General features: G+C 54.5%; 1 protein-coding gene across 2 annotated transcripts; it reads right to left on the reverse strand.

The window, feature by feature from the left end:
• Positions 1–4,952: 4,952 nt before the first annotated feature.
• CCDC42 (coiled-coil domain containing 42) lies at positions 4,953–16,455 on the reverse strand. 2 transcript variants are annotated; one of them, XM_044250609.1, is made up of 7 exons: positions 16,373–16,455; positions 15,930–16,035; positions 15,540–15,644; positions 14,225–14,422; positions 9,488–9,709; positions 9,181–9,339; positions 4,953–5,030 (listed from the first exon to the last, which is right to left on the reverse strand). In XM_044250609.1, exons 1-7 carry the CDS (start codon positions 16,453–16,455, stop codon positions 4,953–4,955), a joined length of 951 nt encoding a protein of 316 aa, XP_044106544.1. The 2 variants fall into 2 exon arrangements, with proteins under 2 accessions (XP_044106544.1, XP_044106545.1); XM_044250610.1 differs by lacking the exon at positions 9,488–9,709.
• Between the last annotated feature and the right edge of the window lie 205 nt (positions 16,456–16,660).

Raw genomic sequence — 16,660 nt, forward strand, 5'->3', positions numbered from 1 at the left:
CTTCCAGATCCGGGGTGTTCCCATTTTGCATCAGGACAGCCTGACTCTGTTCTCACCACCGTCTGCAAAAAACCCCAATATCCATCCCTTAAGTCTCCTCCCAAACATTACACAGCACCCTCAGAAGGGTCTGGCTGGTTCTTTGCCCCCTTCTGTGATCCTGGCACCCGCCACTTCTTGACAGCTGCGGAGTCATCATTATTTAGTTATTTAACTATTTATCACTACTGGTTTAACATCTCTCCCAAGAGACCATAAGCCCCAAGAGGCGGAACCCACACCAACTGTTGCCAAATCTGTCACCTTCGCTTCCCTCTGTGTTTGGTGTACAGGAGGCGATCGGCTCTTTGCCAATCGGCAGGAGGGTTCTGAAGCCCAGATGTGAGGGTAGCACGTGGGGGCTGTGAAGGGAACTATGGGTAGGGCTGGGTGGCTGCCTGGTCCCTACCTCGTGGTCCAGCCTCCTTCCCCGGAGCCTGGCCAGCCCATAATCAGGTGTTGTATTCTTTGATCTCCAAGTGCATTCCTGGGTCCTTGTTTCATCAAGTCCGGGTTTTCCTTCAGACTCTCCCTCCCCCGCTGACCTTTCTTTCTGTGAATTGGCTGTTAATCCTTGACATGAAAGTGCGTGTCCCCAGAGTACCTGGACATGCAGCCATTCCAGACAGTTCGGCATTTCCTAAAAAGGGGAAACAGAGTTACCATCCAAACCAGCAAGTCTACTCATGTGAGCACATCCCAAGACAGAGGACAACCCACATCCACAGAAACGCTTGCCCGGGAGTGTGCACAGCAGCACCGCTCACAGCAGCCAAAAAGGAGAGTCAACCCAAATGTTCGTCGGCTGATGACTGGGTATGGAAAATGCGGTATATCAATACAGCGGAATATTACTCAGCCATGAAAAGGAACGACGCATCAATTCACACGACAGCACAGATGAACCTTGGACACGTTGTACTAGGTACATGAAGCCAAAGGCAGGAGACAACAGTGTACTCCACTTCCACGAAATGCCCAGAAGAGGCAAATCTGGAGAAATGGAAAGTAGATTATTAGTTGTTTAGCGCTGGAGGTTTGGGAGAAAATGGGTAATGGGTATGGCGGGTTTTTGGGGGAGAAGGGATGGAAATGTCTGGAACTGGCCAGGGGGATGGTCGTACCATTCCGTCAACCTACTAAAGACCACTGCAATGTATACTTTAAATGAACGAGTTATACGGTGTAGGAGTTCTACCTCAATAAGGCTGTTCAGTTTTTTAAAAAGCAGTACGTCCTCACCTTGTCACGTCAGGAATCTGAGAAGAACCTACCAACAGATGTGGACTTTCTCTTGCCTCTGTCCCCCAAGTCCCTCACTCATGAAAAATCCCTAGATGCGAGTACATAAAAGCTTCATCAGACATCAGGAGAGTCCCAGATGGATTCCTGTCCACTCATCAACCCCTCAGAGGGCAAGAAGCCCCAGGGGAATGCTGTATGAGACTATCACTAATACACAGATAATTGGGTCAGGTGCACAGCTCAAAGATTTCCTTTCCTCCACACCTCATCTTGGCCTTTGACCCCTCCCTTGCCACAGTCCCTCTTGTCCCCTCCCCTTCCCTTCTCAAGCTGTTTTGACTCCTTTCTTGATCAAGGGCAGAAGGCAACGTTTCAAGATGGCACCCACAACCTTCACGCCCTGGCGCTACTCCCATATTCTGTGGTAAAATGAAGATCATCTGGATAAAATTCCTCAAATGACCACTCGCCCTCTTATCAGTCCTGGTCTGTGGTGGGAGCTGTCTCAACGTCCAAATGTTAGAAGTTCCAGAGAGGGAAAGCACATGGCCCTCAGTGTGGGAGAAGGGGGAGAGAAGCCTGGAAGAGTCCAGAGCGCCTCCAGCTTGCACAGAAGATGTGGGACCCTGGCCTGGAGTCTGGGAAGGGACAGAGAGGGTAAGATCAGGTGGGTGGATGAGGGGGGTGTCCTGATCTCGAGGGCCAACAGCTAATCCCACAGAAGCATGGACTGTCCAGCTACTTGAGAGAGAGAGAGGTCGCTCAGAGAATCCTTCAACTCTCTGTTCGAATCCCGTCCTCAGCTTTTGGGCCATCAGGGGCTGTGTGTGTATTGTGGCCTTACACCTGATGGACATGAGGATGTCCGTCTGCCTGGCTGTGTGCAGGCCGGGCTCCTTTTTGTTCCCCTCCTCCCCTCCTTTCCATCTGGAAGAGCTAACAGATCCCACGGGGAATGGTGTGTTCTAACCCAGAAAGGGAGTCTACGAAGGTCTCCCTTCCTCTTGCCTCCCTTTACCCATAAAACACCCAGAGCCCTACTTCCTGCCTTTGCTGACCAGAACCACTCATCTCGGGAACAAATTCGTTCTTTCTGCCTCAACAAGCTGGTGTCTTTTCTTGTTGCAAACGCTCTAATCAGGCCCTTTACTCCATCTTTTTCTTGGAAGGTGGCCTCCTGCGTCTGGGAGCCCAAATCTGCCCTAACCACAGTCTAGGGCTTCTTTCTGTGGGTCCTGGGCCCAGGGTGGATGTGCTGACGGGCTGGGGAAAGGCGTGGGGGTCTGTCTGTGGCGGCTGCTCTCCGCTGCTCCTCAGTGAGAGGTTCCAGGGAACCCGGGGCCTTTCTGCCCCTGTCTGTGGGCTGGGGAAGGAGTCTGCGGATTTGTGGCTTTGCCTGGAATCAAGAAATCTGCCTAGACTCACAGAATTTCTTCTTCCCGGCCAGGGCTGGGCCCCTTTGGAACCCTGAAAAGTGCCGCAGTATCAGAGTGACTTAGCCACACATGTGTGAACACGTGTGGGGTGAGATAAGCCTGTGTGTGATCTCAGGGATTCTAAGTGTGACTCTATTTGCAGCCCCCCCACCCTTGTCAGTCAAGCAGGAAACCTGACACTCCAAGGGTGAGGCGTGGGAGGGCCAGGAGGGAGGGAGAGGAGGAGGGAGGGGAGTATAAGAGGAGAGGGAGGAGGAGAAAGGAAGGGGGAGAGGGAGGGGAGGGGGAGAAATGAAGCAGAGAGGGGGAGGAAGGGAGGGGAGAGGGGAAGGAGAGGGGAGAGGGGAGAGGGGAAGGGAAGTGAGAGGGAGGTGAGGGGGAGGGGAGGGATTGGGGGAAGAGGGAAGATAAGAGGTAGGGAGGGCTGGAGGGGCAGGGAGGGGGGGCCTGGGCCACGGCTGAGGGCTTCCAGGCCCGCCCAGGAAGCGGGTTCAGTGCTGGAAGTCTGGACATCTCAACCCCCACCTTACAGACACAGCAGAAAGGGGATTTCTGTGTTGGGGGAACCCTGTGTCCCACACCCTCTCCTACCCCAGGACCCTCGAAGGGGAGGGCAGGTAGTTTAGAGGCACACCCTTCCCCCCCAAACCTGTTTCCGGATGCGAGCCTCTCATTGGAAGGAGATGGAAGTCTGATGCCCTGACTTCCGTCTCCTTCCAATGAGAGTCTCGACCCACCCCCCACCCCACCCCACCCCCAGAGCAGCACTCCTGGACCTCGCCCTCCTGCCCTCCCAGCTTTCTGGGATGGCCCCTGCCTCTGGCCCCTTCCAGAGAGAAGTCCCTTAGGCCAGGAATGCCACCTCCGCAGCCCTCACCTGTGCCGCAGGGGCGGCTTGAGATAGGACTGCCCTGTAGTTCTGAGTTTCTTTTCTGGGTGTTTCAGGTGAGGGGGCCTGGGGGTCCCAGTGAGACTCTGTGTAAGTTAGTGCAGACAAAGCCCGGGCTACCTGCCGCCCCCAGCGGGATCCCCCCACCCAACGCAGGGACACTGCCCCAGTGCTCCCGGCGGGGATCCCACAGGCCCTCTGGATCCCTTGTTCGTCCTGCTGCTCCGCCACAGGCTTTGGAGGGGAAGCAACCGTGCTCCCGCCTGGCGGAGGGAGACCCGGCCCAGGGCAGGCAGAATCACTGTGCATCCTGACCTGATTATCTGTAGCCAGGGCCCCTGAGCAGGCATGCTGCTCCTGGAGACAGGGACAGTGGAGCCCTGTGGGGTTCGCACCCGGATGATGTGTGCGCGAATATACATTTAAAAAATGCTCGTTTATTCGTTTTTTTTGCGGGGGGGTCTGGTCTCTGATCCGAGTGCGAAAGTTTCCATTTATCTCTACTCAGTTCTGCTGATTTTTTTCCTTTAAGATTGTTTATTTGAGAGAGACAGAGATAGCGAGGGGGGATGAGAGCCAGAAGCAGACTCCCTGCTGAGCAGCAAGTCTGACCCGGGTGGATCCCAGGATCCTGGGATCACACCTGAGCCAGCAGACACTTAAGGCTTAACTACCGAACCACCCAGGTGCCCTGAGTTCTGCTGGTTTCCGACCATCATTCCCGCTGGCTGAGAGATGAGTCTTTCCGGGCCTGCCGCCTAGTCCCATGTTAGCGTGGCTGGTACCACAATACCTGTTGTAGGGTCCCAGCAGGCAGGGGAGCAGGGCTTGGCCCCTAGGTTGGGGACAGTCCTTGACTCACCACCTACGGAACTCTGACTTGGGAAGCTGCCTCTGTGTGAGTCTTTGAACCCCACTTAGGAACCCCAACTTAAATTTTTTTTGAAGTGATAGAGGAAAGAAGGGTCCTGGGTACTCACCCCACTGCTGGTCTCTTTCTCTGTGCAAGTCCAAAGCCTTGGACATGTCAGGCCTGAGACTTGTTTTCTAGTCTCTGGGCTGCCTAAGTGACCAGCTTCAAGAGGGGGTGATTTCTCTCCCCAATGGGCCATCTTCTCCGTGAATAAGCCAAAAAAGAGGCAGAACTTAGAAACACCTTACAGAATTTAATGTTTTCAGTGGGGGAGGGACTGAGGCTCGAGGAGGGCAATGGCAGGGTGTTCGCCAGCACAAAGGCACAAGGGTCCCAGATGGCTGAACTGGGCTGACGGGACGGCGAGCTCACCGGAAACCTATCCTCTCTCAGTCTCCACCTCAGAGCGTTAGAGAACCGCGGCTGCTTCTTAAACCCGGACTTGCTGCTGTTCCTTCTTCCTCACCTCTGCCCAGATGTCCGACAGATCCTGAATGAACTGCTGGATCTAACAAGGCCAGGGGACCCGAGTTAGCCCACCCAGCACCAGGCCATCCCGTCCCCACACGTAGCACATCTGGGCATAACCTGGAAGGAGCCACACTGTCCTCCTGGAACTGACTTCTTGAGGGCTTTAACCTTCTCTAACTTGACAATCATTCTAGTTGAAGCAGCAGGCCTAGCAGACCAGTAGGCACAGACAGGGAGCTCCTGGGGACCGACACGGTGACAGCAGGAAAAAGAACAGTGGACAGTCTGGTGGAGGGGAGAGGTGAGGGGACACTGAGCTGATCCAGGCACTAGAAGCCTCTGGAAGGTGGGGGCCAGCAGTGTTGGGGGAAACAACTCCCCACAATGTAATAGCCTTCAAGCAAGGCATTTACTTGGAACCCAGAACTGATGCCCATCGTGACAATCCTGAGTCACGGAGGGAAGCCAGAGTTCTGTTCACCAGCTTCGGTTTCAAAGAACATGGGCTCCAGGCGCCACGTGGGGACCTGGTCTCCTGACGCGGCTCTGGGGAAATCAGTTCATTGTTCTGGGACTCAGCTTCTTTATTTCCAGAAGAGCTGGTCTCGATGACCTCTAAGACCTCAGTTCTATCTCTCCTTTTCGAGAATGTTCCTGGAGATGGGACTACACGGACCATCCCAAACTCTCAACAAACCCGGGAATACTGTTGCTATTATGGATACAATTCCTGCTTTTGCAAAAGAGGAAGGAAAGAGTTAGTGAATTAAACTATCTTCCCCAGGGTTACAGAGGAGACAAGCCCAGAATTTCCCGAACTATGTTCTTTTAACCAGTCATCACACACGCCCACAGAAAGGGTTCTGTGGTCAAGTTAGCTGTAGAAACGTTATCTGCGTGGAGAGTCTCAGGGCAGGACCACAGCAAAGACCATCTGACTTTGCTTCCCTGGGAGTTTTCCAAACCCATTAGCCCATGAACTCCTTGGATTCCCCCACAGGAAACTTACCCACCTCTTGGGGTCCTAGGATTTGCCAAGTGCAATTAGGAAAATGGCACCCCAGAAAGCTTGGGTTTCATTCAAGGAACACACTGGACCTTCCACGACACAGTACCGTTGAATTCAGATTCAGCCTTTTGCAGAATCATGTTTCTTAAGGTGTACCGTGGGAACATGCTCCTACATTCTAGATAAGTGGCTGCCTTCCAGAGCCTGTGCATGGATGGGTCAGGGATGTCGTTGGGACGTCAGTGCCCTGGGATGCTCTGTAGCCTCCTTGGGAAATTTCAATTGGAGTGAAGCACCAGAAAATGTTTGCTCTGAGCACAAGTACGTCTTCTCATTTTGGGACCAGAACTAGGTGTTGCTTTTCCTTCTTGTCATCAGGGGGCGCAGAACCAATGACTGACCCTCTCAGGCTCCTTTATACTCCAAATCTGCAGTCTGTGTTTCTCACTGGTTCCTGGACCTTTGGTTGTAACTTTTACTTTCCCGGGTCCTTGTTTCTAATTGTCTCAGGCTAGTTGATTACGCGTACGTCTGTCCATAGGTTCATGTCCTATGGAACATGAACATGTCCTATGGAACACGGTGGGATATTTTTAAAATAACGACTTGGGGAGTAGGAAGTGTTCTTGTAGAAGCAAACTTGCCGAGAGCAAGTCAGAAAGCTCAGAATGGGGAGTAGGTGGGCTGGGAGCTAGGGTCTGAGCAGGGGATGCTTGGGCAGGTCGGGGAGCTGGAGGTGATCACCTCCTGCCCCAACCTTGCTTTCCAATAGCTAACGGAGGGGGCCTGAGGACCTCCAGGAGTCCTTGACACCATTCTGCCAGGGACAGGGGTTTGCAGGGGCAAAGTCCTTTTTCAATCCCACGAAGACATTACTTGTCTTTTTCTCTTTTGAGCATACACGCTGGGGTGTTTCCACCATAGAAGAGCGCCATGGCAGAAGGCTGAATGTGGAAGCAGAAAGCAGAATCCATCCACCTGTCCTCGGGGAAGCCAGACATTAAACGGATTTGTGATTGTGTGACTTGTCCCACAAAGTATTGTTTCGAAAATGTATTTTTCATCAAGCAGGCGTTGATGGTGACGGGCTTCTTCTCGTCATTGAACAATGACAATTCTTTTAAAATTTTCTGTTGAATGGGGGCTTAAGTGGGTAGGAGAAGAATCCATGAAACAAGATGGGATAGGGAAGGAGACAAACCATAAGTGACTCTTAATCTCACGAAACAAACTGTGGGTTGCTGGGGGGAGGGGGGTTGGGAGAAGGGGGGTAGGGTTATGGACATTGGGGAGGGTATGTGCTTTTGGGTAAATTGGAAGGGGAGGTGAACCATGAGAGACTATGGACTCTGAAGAACAATCTGAGGGGTTTAAAGTGGTGGGGGGGTGGGAGGTTGGGGTACCAGGTGGTGGGTATTATAGAGGGCACAGCTTGCATGGAGCACTGGGTGTGGTGAAAAAATAATGAATACTGTTTTTCTGAAAATAAATAAATTGGAATAAAAAAAGTCTATAGTTCAAAAAAATTTTTTTCTGTTGAGAGTTTCTAATATGGGAAATATCAGCAGATAAAAGCTCTTTGTGTGGTGGGGTCCTCCATCCCATTTTAAGAGCGTGCAGGTCTCCTGATACCAAAACGTTTGAGACTCGCTGCTTTGGAAAAAATGTTCTTATTAACCGCCTTCACGGTCTTCCAGTTGTCAGTAACTCTGCTCTAGACGCAGTTTGAGCAGATCGTCTGGTTTGGGGAAAATCCCTCTTTTGGATTGGTCAGTGGGAGAAATCCTTTACATTTCCCAAGTTTTACTTTTTTTATTTTTTTAAAGATTTGTTTATTTGAGAGAGAGAGAGAACAGACACACGTGATTTGGGGGAGGGGCCGAGGGAGAGGGAGGGAGGGAATCTCAAGCAGACTTGCCACTGAGCGCAGAGCCCCATGCAGGACTCGATCTCACGACCCTGAAGTCATGACCTGAGCCGAAACCAAGAGCTGGACGCTTAACTGACGGGTTAAGCCGGGTGCCCCACGTTTTCCTTTTTTTGGTTTTTGTTACATAGGGCAAGTACCTTCCAGTCCCTGGCTTTTATTGGCTTGTGTTTCATATTCATTCGCCAAACACTTATGGAGCACCTACTGTGTGCCAGGCACCGTTCTAGATACCGAGATACAGTTAGGAACAAGACAAGCACAAATCCCAGCCTTCTGGAGCTCGTAGTCTATTATTTCATGGCAAAGCCTGAGGCTTTTGCCCAAGGAGTGAAGACTTAGTCACGGTTCTCTGCGTGTCATGAGAAGCACGGGTAGTGCGTCTGCTTGTGCGGAGTTCCCCCATCTGTGGGGTGTGTGCTTGTGCGATCGGTAGTGAGAAGACTTTGGGGTAATGCTGGATACGCGTGGTAATGTTCGATGCACATGGCATTGAACAACTTAGAATCATACAGTGAGACACCTATTTCCTTCCCAATTTCCTTGCAGTTACTTTTTAAATTTTTTATTTATTTGAGAGAGAGAGAGAGAGAGAGCGAGCACACACACGCACACAAGCAGGGGAAGAGGCAGAGGGAGAGGGAGCAGCAGATGCCCACTGAGCAGGACCCGGAATCATTACCTGAGCTGAAGGCAGACGCTTAACCCACAGAGCGCCCCCCCACCCCGCACCCCTCCTTTCAGTTACTTCAAAGAGAAAACGTCAGATTGGTACTAGTAAGACCCTAACACTTCCTTAAACTTGCGGATTCCTCCTCCTACCCCCTCAACTCCCCAAATTCTCTTTTTCCAAGAATGGGCCATGGCGCGAGCCTTCAGCCTCTCTCTAGAATTCAGTAGGACTGATGTGCTCAAGTACCGGATTCTACGGGGGTCCCCGCCCTTGCCCGCGTTGACTATGGCCAACAGGGTCTTAGCGCTAAGGCGGGGGTTCTCAAAGCGCAGAACCCAGGCCAGCACCATCACCTGGGAACGTGTTGAAAACTGGAAATTCATGGGTTCTCATCTCAGACCTACTGAGTCAGACACTCCAGAGCTGGGGCCCAGCCATAGCCCCCAGCCCGCAGGGGACTCGGATCCTGCTGAACTTGAGAACCACCACCCCGGGGGGTTCATTCTCGCCTTGGACCAACGGACGACCGTCTCCGCTGAGTAGACCCAGCTGGGTAGGGCACTTGCGCCCCCTCTTACCATGTCCAGCTGTTTGTGCGTGTCCTCCAGGGACACGGTGGTGGTCTCCTTCAGCTGCTTGCTCACGATCTGGAAGAGGTTCAGCGTCGCCATCTTAATGGTGCCTAGCAAGAGGGTCTTCTTGGCGGCGGTGTTCTGGATGTGAGCCCAGCGAGATTCCTGGGGTCGGGGTGGGGCCGGGAGGTGAGCAGGTGTGCGCGCACAGACGTGGGTGGGTGCCCCAAGCCACGCCCCAAGCCACGCCCCCAGCCACGGCCCCAGTGACGCCACGCCACGCCACGCCACGCCCACCCCCACCGGTGCTAACCCAGATGATGACATCGCTGCGGGCCCGGTCAAAGCGCATCTGCAGCCGCGCCAGCTCGTTGTTGTGCTGCAGGATCTCGTCGTCCTTCTCTTCCATGTAGCGCGCCAGCCGCGCCTTGGCGCGCTCGATCTTCTCCTGGCCCTCCTGCGCCGACTGCATCAGGTCCCGGTGCATGCTCACCAGCGTCTTGTAGCGCGAAATCACCTCGTGGATCTCCTCGAACTGCGACGGGGTCTCCATCAGTGCACTGCCACCCCCTACCCCCGGGGCCAGATGGCGGGGTTCCCCGCCTGCCAAACCTCAGTCTAGGGGTCTCAGGCTAGCTGGGAGACCCTGGGGCAAGGCCAAAGGGCAGAGGCCGCGAGGACTTTGGAGCCCACCTGCTGGCCCTTTTGGGTTGCCAAGGGCCACTGGGACCTTGTGTTGGGGGCAGGTGCCACTAGAGCTGGGGTCCTCGGTCTGCCTGTTGGCATCGCCTGGGAGCTCTGAAAAGGACACCTGTCTGATTCCGCCCCCAAGAGTTTCGTTTTATATATATATATACATATAAATAAAATATTATAAATATTATAAATATAATAAATATAAATATAAATAAAATATTATATATATATAATATTTTATTTATTTGTGAGAGAGCACAAGCAGGAGAGAGAGAGAGGGAGAGGGAGAAGTAGGCTCCTTGCTGAGCAGGGAGTCTGACACAGGCCGGATCCCAGGACCCCAGGATCAGGACCTGAGCCCAAGGCAGATGCTTAACCGACCAAGCCACCCAGGTGCCCCAAGACATTCATTTTAATCAGCAGGTTCGAGGTGGTCCCTGGCACCTGAATTTTGAAAAAAGGGCCCCCAGGTTATTCTAGAGGGTTGCTGGCTGGGGCTCAGGGGTCGGGAGGGTGCATTTTTTTTTTAAAAGATTTTATTTATTCATTTGACAGAGAGAGGCAAAGAGGCAGGCAGAGAGAGAGAGAGGAGGAAGCAGGCTCCCCGCTGAGCAGAGAGCCCGATGTGGGACTCGATCCCAGGACCCTGAGATCATGACCTGAGCCGAAGGCAGCGGCTTAACCCACTGAGCCACCCAGGCACCCCGGGAGGGTGCATTTTGAGACGTCTCCCAAGGCAATAATGATCCTGTCCAACAAGAACGAATGGAGAACCACTTGTAAGGCAGGTAGTAGGCTAAGTGCGAGGGACAAAGCAGGAGATAAGAAAGCCAGACCCTGCTCTTATGAAGCCTATGACTTGGGATGGTGTGGAGGGAGGACAGACAGACAAGGAAAGCATTATAACACGGAGTTATATCGATGACCAGGGAGAGGGGTCTGGTCGAGGACGTGTAGCAGTATCTTCAGCAGAAGGCTTTCTGGAATTTGCTCACATTTGCTGAAGTCCCCTTCCAGTGGGGACGGGAGATGCCACCAGTGGCGCACGGGGCCTGCCAGGCGCAGCTGCCTGCTCCAGCCTGGTGCCGGGCCAGGACACTCTGACCTGACCCTGCAGGCCAGCTGTCCTCCGTAGAAGGTGGTGTGAGCGCTAGCCTCTCCATCCATAATGCCTCTGTGGGGAAGGGCCACCCAACTCAGCATCAGAGGCAGTGGGAACAGCCAGGCGAGGTTTCCCGGGGGGAAAGGATGCTGCACTGAGACCAGAGGTATGAACAGAAGCTGGCTGGCCACGGGCAGGTGGGGGAAGGTGAGGACAGGGAGAAGAAGCTGCTGCCTGCAAACCTCAGGGACGTGTGGCATATTCAAGATGCTCAAGGGAGATTAGTATGAATAAACTGTGATCAAGATGGGGAGGGACAGATCCATCCGGAAGAAGTAATGATAGTGTCCAGGGGCCTCTGAGGAGGAGTGTGGACTTCCTTCATTGAAGGAAGCAGAGAGATTACTTGATGCCTGCATTTCGAAAGGTCATGGAGTACACGCACCATGCGACAGCGTGCGACAGTTAAAACGACGGGAGCTACCAGGAGCACCTGTCGAGGACTTGGTGCCGGTCCAAAGGACACAGAACCAACCAGAAGAGGCTCCCACTGTTTAAAGATGCGACACTTTGCATATCCGAGAGAAAAAGTGCAAACGATCGCACATACCAGATACACCAACCATCCAGGAATTCATACTAATGAATCAAGTGCTTAACAAGCTTTTCCTTTAAGACTCACAAAGTAAACAAACAGCTGGTGAAGGGAAGATTCTCTTGAGGAAGGCTTTCTTGGCCGTAGTTTCCTAGCTAACAGGTGAAGAAGAGACAACAAAACATTCCCAGCACCCTAGAACGGTCCACCAACCCCTTTCAGCACAGCGTCTGTCCCCACTGCCAAAGAAACCAGAATCGTGGCTTCTATCACCAAAGATCCACCTTGACCCGTTTTTAGATCTACCAGGGGGATCACACGTACGTCCTCTTGTCTGTCTAGCTTCTTTGGATCAGCATCACAACGTCTGTGATACTCAAGGCACAAACATATGAACCAAATGCCACATGGGAACCTTGTTCAGACCCTGATTGGAACAAAACAATTGTATGCAAAGCAGGTACGTAACAGATGAGGGAAGTCTGAACACTGACGACTTGATGTTAAGGAATTACGATCACATTTTTACCGGGTGTGACAATGGTATTGGCCTCATCTTTTTTTTTTAAGATTTTCCATTTATTTATTTGACACAGAGAGAGCGAGATCACAAGTAGGCAGAGGCAGGCAGAAAGAGGGGGAAGCAGGCTCACTGCTGAGCAGAGAGCCTGATGCGGGGCTCCATCCCAGGACCCTGAGATCATGACCTGAGCCAAAGGCAGAGGCTTAACCCACTGAGCCACCCGGGCGCCCCTTGGCCTCATTTTTGAGAGTCACATGCTGAAATATGGATGAAAAAAAAAATCATTTGCTTCCCAGTGGCAGCGGTGGGAAGGTCCGGGGGTTGATTTGATGAGTTTATAATTGTCGGAATTAGGCGATGAGTAACGGGCATTTGATAGATGATTCTATTTCTGTATATGTTTGAAATTTTCTGTGATGAATAGTTTTTTTTTTTTTTTTAAAGAAAAAGTATCCTTGATCAGAAAAAGCAAGTTACAAAGAGGCATGTGGAACACTCTTCAAAGTTTATGGAGATGTACTATGGGACCAAAATAATACCCACAAGCATGAGAATGAGCGGTTAAAAAGTGAGGATGGCGGCCAGCTCCTCGGAGAGGGGAAGAGGAAGGGGGCTTGGAAGGGGGCTGCCCAAGAGGGGTTGCGATAGTGCCTTATTTAAGAAGAAAGAACCAGAAGCCAAATAGGGGGAAATATTAAGAGTTGGCAAGGTGCAGTGGATACCTGGGTGCAATTATGTATTTTTCTATATCTTTCCGTGTGCTCGAAATATTCTGAAAGACTTAGGGGAAGACGGAAAGAGAGGAAGAAAGAGGGGCAGGAGATCACGGTGGGAGAGCGTGGGACAGGCTGGTGGCCAGAAATAAAGGCAGCGTTGAACTCCGGATGAGGGGCACTGGGGGTCTGGAAGAGGAAGGGGCAGGGGCCGGATTCCAGAAATACTTAGGAGGCCAGATCTGCTGATTGATGGGCTGTGGAGAGGGAGGAGGGGGAGGAGGTGAGGAGAAGGCCCCGGTTCTAACATTCACAGCAGGGGACACACACCGCAAGAGGACTGGCTGCAGTGGGGGGCCGGGGGGGGGGTGCATGGAGAGCTGATGGGCTGAGCCCAAGAGTCCAGACCCAGGGCCTTGGGGCAGGAATCTCAGAGCCAGACACAGGCCAGGCTCCTCGGTTGTAAGACACACCTTTCCCCAGGTCTGATTGGAGTCTTCTCTTATAATGTACCTGCTGCTTTGAGACGTTGTCTCTGCTCACTCCCCTCCCCGTGCCCCATGACGAATGAAACTTTTATTGTTGGCATGATGCACATAACATGGATTTGGGCTTCACACATGCGTAATTCTAGTTCTAGTATGGGATTTTAAGAAATTAGCTCTGGGACTTCAGAAAGCTGTCCATCTTTTGTCGTCCCCCCCCCCCCGCACTGCGCTCAGAACACACCCCCGAGGGCATACCCTATACCCTATACCTGGCTCTCATCCCGCCACAACCCCTCTTCCCATGAGGGGCCCTGCCTGCTGTTGTCACATGGGGGCGTGGGAGGCCCCCCAGGTTGCTCAAAGAGAAAAGTGAATGGTCAGGGACAAAGACCCGAGGGCCACTGAAGGAAGGAGCTAGGAAGATTAGTCCCCCCCCCCGCCCCCCAGGAGGCTGAGGAGGAAGGGGGAAGGGTGGGAGACAGGGGAGGAGCCCCGAAGAAAGGGCAAAGCTCTGTTTCACGGAGGCACCCACCAGCCCCGGGCACCGGCCTGTGCACGGTGCTAACTCTACACTGGGCTAGGTGTCTGCCAGTTTCTCTCCCTTCTTCTCACACCTGAAATGAGGTGGAGCAGGAGACGATGTGGCCTGATCCCACTGCCAGCAAGGCTGGTCCCTGGGGGTCCCAAGCGAAACCTTGCTCCCCCAATACACACACACACACACACACACAGAGACATACACATGCCACCAGGATGCACCTGCGGACCCGGATCCCTGGAAACAAGCTCAGCCCCCACCCCGCAGGGCCCCCTCCCACTCAGCCGTCTGCTCAGAGCAGGGTGACTGTCCTGCCCCCCCGCCCCCCCACGGCTGCAGACCCCCTCTGCTGGCCCCAGGCCCTGGGGCAGTCCCACCCCCGCCCACCCGCTCACCTCCGAGCTCTCCACCACCTTCTCCAGGTACTTGTTGAAGACGGAGTAGTCCTGCAGCCTCCCGCTCAGCCTCTGGTGCTCCAGCCTCAAGGCCGCCATCTCCTGCTTGGCCATGGCCAGCTCGCGCAGGCGCTGCCTCTTCAGTTCCCGCTCCTTGTTGGCCTTCTTCAGGGCCCGGATCCGTTTCTGGTCGTTCTCCTGGGGCGGGGGTGGGGGTAGGGGGAGGTGGCACCCGTGGGACACTGGGCCTGTCCTCCCTCTGTCTGCCGGGGATGGGCAGGGATCGCTGGGCTGCCCCTGTGGGCCAGGAGGCCCTGATTTTCTTCCTGTTTGGTGCTTTGTACTCCATGACTCAGTTTCTCATTTCTGTAGGAACCAGAGGCCCCGGGGGATGTGCTCCAGCTGGGGGAGGAATCAGTCTGAGGCCGGAGCCGCTGGTGCAGACTGATGTCCTCAGAGAAGGGGCAGTCGGGCCGACGCCCCCTTCTTCATTCTGCAGAGCCCTCCCCGCAAGATCAGGGACACACGCACCCCTCGCAGTGCACCTGTGTGGCTTCTGTCCCTCTTCAGGGGCTCCCGGGGGGCTCCACGGGTGGAGAACATTGGGAGGCAGGTGGAGAAGGCACAGGGAGAAGGCACAGGGAGGGTTGGGTCCTGGCAGAGGACCCAAGGGGAGGGTCCTGCGGGGAGGTTAAATGAAGGCGGAGGTCCCCTAAACCCTAAACGCTGTATCATGATCCCCTGGGGAGCTTTTTAAAAAATGCAGCTGCTGGCCTGCCCCTCAGGTCCATTGAAAACACAGAGTGTCCAGGGGCTGGGTGGGTGGCTGAGGGGCTGAGGCCCTGTCGGATTCATCTGTGCACTCACCGTGCCCAGCCCCCCGTGTCATCTCCCACCCATCCAGTCCCCGAGACACTGTATGTACCAGGCACACGCGAGGAAATGGTGACCTGCAGTCCAGAAGGAAACAGGAAATGACAAACTGTAATGAGCTCGGACATAAAGGGAGAAGCCCCAGGCCTTGCTGAGCCCTAACCCAGGGTGAGGAGTCAGCAGGAGCAACGAGGAGGTGGAGGAGGGGGAGGAGGAAGGGAAGAGGGAGGAGGAGGAAGGGAGGAGGAAGGAGGAATGGGGAGGAGGGAGAAGAGGAAGGAGGAAGGGGGGAGGAGGAAAGGGGAAGGGGAGGAGAAGGAAAGGGGAAGGAAGAGGGGTAAAGGAAGAAGACGGGGAGTGGGAGGAGGAGGGGGAGAAAAAGGAAAGAGGAGGAGGGAGAGGAGGACGAAGGGGGCAGTTGGGAACCCACAGGCCCTCGCACCTGGATGAACTGCTCGAACTTCTGGATGTGGGCCTTCAGCTGGGCCTCCTTGACACCCAGCTCCTCCCAGCGCAGGTTCAGGGTTTCCATTCGGCGCTGAAATATCTTGGGGCCGGGGGCAGCACAGAGGTCAGGAGCACCCCTGCGCCTCCTGCTACCAGGGCCTCTGCCCCTAGGCCTCCCGCCTTCCGCGCCACACTGGGTTCAGAGCAGGGCGTCCCAGGCCCCTGCTACCCACAAGACGAAGATCCCTTCTCTCTCCTGGGAGGGAACACAGAACCTCCGTGCAGGACTCCTGGCTCCAGCCACTGCCGCCCACATGATGGGTAGGGGGCGTCCTCAGTTTCTGAACCCTGTGGCCCTTCCTGCACCCCAGGGCCAGGCCCCCACCTCCTTCTTCTGCTCCATAGCCTGGTGCATGATCTTGGCTTCCTTTTTCTTCTCCAGGAGCCGGATGGATGGAGACTCTGACTGGTTCTCAATGTTCGGGAACTTCCTGCCCAAGACACGGGCGAGAGAGGACTGTGGGTTCTGAGCTCGTGGGACAGGCTGGGGCTGGGCCAACATCAGAGGGGGCCGGGGGGAGGAGGTGGTCCTGTCCCCCGCGGGAGGGAAGGGAGTAGCATGTGGGGAGGGAGGGCTGCGTTGGCATCTGGGAATGGCAGGGCGGGGTGACAAGGGCTGGGGGTCCGATTGGGGCTGTGGGCTGGTGCCAGGGTCTGGTGCCAGGGTCGAGGGCAGGTGACTTGGGGCTCAGGGTTACAGGGGGGAGGGGAGAGGCTGGAAGGGGGCGCAAGGGGACTGTGGGCGCCCCCTGACCCAGAGACACTCACTGCAACAGTTGTAGCAGCCTCTCCCCATACTGCAGCCGAAAGTACTCGGCCAGGTCTTCCTCCTCCATGATGCCCAGACTCATCCTGATGCTGCCCCAGGGGGCCCGGCGGCCCAGTCCTCACGGTGAAACTGAGGCTGGGGGGGGGATGCGGTTGCTGGCTGGCCTCTTGCTTCTCCCTTCCTGCTGCTTCTCAAGGACCCACAGAGGGAAAGAGGTCGGGAGACTGGCGGGTCCGCAGCTCAGGGTGGGTGTGGGCAAGTGCCGGGAGATCCGGTTACCCGGCAAC

The sequence above is a fragment of the Neovison vison genome, chromosome 5 (genome assembly GCF_020171115.1).
Source record: "Neovison vison isolate M4711 chromosome 5, ASM_NN_V1, whole genome shotgun sequence".
Classification (NCBI taxonomy): Eukaryota; Metazoa; Chordata; class Mammalia; order Carnivora; family Mustelidae; genus Neogale; species Neogale vison.

Bases quoted from the DNA above. Each gene is read 5' to 3' on its own strand.
- CCDC42 (XM_044250609.1), bottom strand. From the start codon at position 16,455: ATGAGTCTGGGCATCATGGAGGAGGAAGACCTGGCCGAGTACTTTCGG. The intron at 15,645-15,929 runs GTGGGGGCCTGG...CCCGGCCCCAAG, and splicing joins CTATGGAGCAGAAGAAGGAG to ATATTTCAGCGCCGAATGGA. The intron at 5,031-9,180 runs GTAAGAGGGGGC...TGGCCTTGTTAG, and splicing joins CGCACAAACAGCTGGACATG to ATCCAGCAGTTCATTCAGGA.